Source organism: Bombina bombina, chromosome 8 (assembly GCF_027579735.1).
Source record: "Bombina bombina isolate aBomBom1 chromosome 8, aBomBom1.pri, whole genome shotgun sequence".
In the NCBI taxonomy this organism is placed as follows: Eukaryota; Metazoa; Chordata; class Amphibia; order Anura; family Bombinatoridae; genus Bombina; species Bombina bombina.
The window spans coordinates 119,336,815-119,338,617 of record NC_069506.1 but is presented as its reverse complement, the minus strand read 5'-3'; the positions used below and the strand labels follow the sequence as shown (position 1 = coordinate 119,338,617).

Here is a 1,803-nt window from a genome sequence, read left to right as displayed (position 1 = left end):
CAGCACCAATAAACAAGTGCTGTCTATGGTGCTGAACCAAAAATTTGCTAGCTCCTTAGCTTAGATGCCTTCTTTTTCAAATAAAGATAGCAAGAGAATGAAGAAAAACTGATAATAGAAGTAAATTAGAAAGTTGCTTAAAATTGCATGCTCTATCTGAATCATGAAAGAAAAAAATTGGGGTCAGTGTACCTTTAAGTAACTTGCTACAGTATGAATAGTATATATATTAGCAATTAAGCAGTGAATTGCAAAATATATACATACAAAGTAAATTATATAAAAACATTGAAAACTGACATTTTAATAATAAAATATGCATTGTTTTGCAGTCAAAGGACATACCCCTAAAGCTTCTTAAATATTTGTAATCCTATACCATTTGATTGGGCAATGGATACAACAGTTCTTGTATTCCATTAATTTCTATAGTGTAAACATAAATTAAATGTTGAATAAATACACTTACGTGCATTTTATAGATACAAATCCCATTATATATGACTGAATATCTTACAATATAAAATATTTCTACAAATAACTAAGTTTATGTCATTTAGGTTTTCTAAAAGTTCACAACTGTAATAACAGTACTTGCTGCCGCTTCTGATGGTTTTATCTTAATATTCCAGTATTTACAGAGTAAATTTTTCAGTTTTCCACGTAGTTTGCTGTGCCCTACAAGGAGAACCAAGGGACTGAAGCCCACAAAGACAGAACCTGTAATGTTGGCTATAGTAAGCAAAAACTGTGTAGATGAAGATCCCTGGGTAAAGTTGTAAACATTGACAGCCAGAACATTAGTTCCCCAGCAAATCACAAACAGAATAACAAGTACTGTGATTATCCGGGCCGCCCTGCGTTCAGAAGCCATTCTTTTAATAGTCGTCTGCACTGCTATTGCCTTGGAATGCTGGTTTAGTATGCATAGGGTAATTATATTTGTGCTCATCATAAGGAAAATAGGAATCAGCTCATGAATTACCAAGGATGCGGTTACATAAAGCAAGCTAGAGTCAGGGTTTGGAAAGTTCCATACACAGCCCATGATTGGTCGAGTCGAGCTACTAACTAGTTGCACTGAAAAGGTCACATTTCTTTGTGCTTGTGCTGTGTACAGCAAAGCAGGTGTATAATAAAAAAAGTTAAATATCCACAAAAGGCCAAGGGCTTTACTCGTTTTCAATAGGATATTTCTTCTTAGTTTTAAAGCCTGGTTACTGATGTGAATATAATGAAAAATGCTCATTGAAAATGTCCCCCAGACACTCATGGACCTAAGGACTGACCATATAAACATAAAGAATTTACACCAGCTTGCGGTTAAAAGTACTTCCAAGCCAAGTCCGTTGGTAAATACCACAGAATTCCTGAATATGCAAATTAGGAAGTTAATGACTGTGAGGTTAGCAAGTATCAGATCAGAAGCTGGAAGTGTCTTGTTCTCCAAGGTGTTGCTTATGACTGTAATAAGAACTAACACATTACCCAGAATGCCAAGGAACATCAAGGTCCCATATACAATGAGTGATGCTGAGACTTCAGGCATTTCAGCATCAAATCTTCACCAATAAATCCTTACAAAAGTGTAAAGTAAAGATGCTGTTCAGGATAAACTGAAAAACAGAAATAGAGATAATCAGATATACAATACAAACAACTGTAATTGTTTTATTAAAGTGTAATTTAATGTTATTTCTTCGATAATTTAATAAAGGTACTTCAATGTTCAAATAATGGATTTTTTTACAAGAAGATTACACTAAATATCAAAGCATTATACTTTGCCCCTTTTAATAAGGA

The 1,803-nt window shown here is 33.9% G+C and overlaps 1 protein-coding gene across 1 annotated transcript; it reads right to left on the bottom strand.

Annotated features, from left to right (window-relative positions):
- Positions 1-565: 565 nt before the first annotated feature.
- LOC128638846 (olfactory receptor class A-like protein 4) lies at positions 566-1,549 on the bottom strand. Its single transcript, XM_053690980.1, has one exon. It carries the CDS (start codon positions 1,547-1,549, stop codon positions 566-568), a length of 984 nt encoding a protein of 327 aa, XP_053546955.1.
- Between the last annotated feature and the right edge of the window lie 254 nt (positions 1,550-1,803).

Coding starts and splice junctions, on each gene's coding strand:
- LOC128638846 (XM_053690980.1), bottom strand. CDS start 1,549: ATGCCTGAAGTCTCAGCATCACTCATTGTATATGGGACCTTGATGTTC.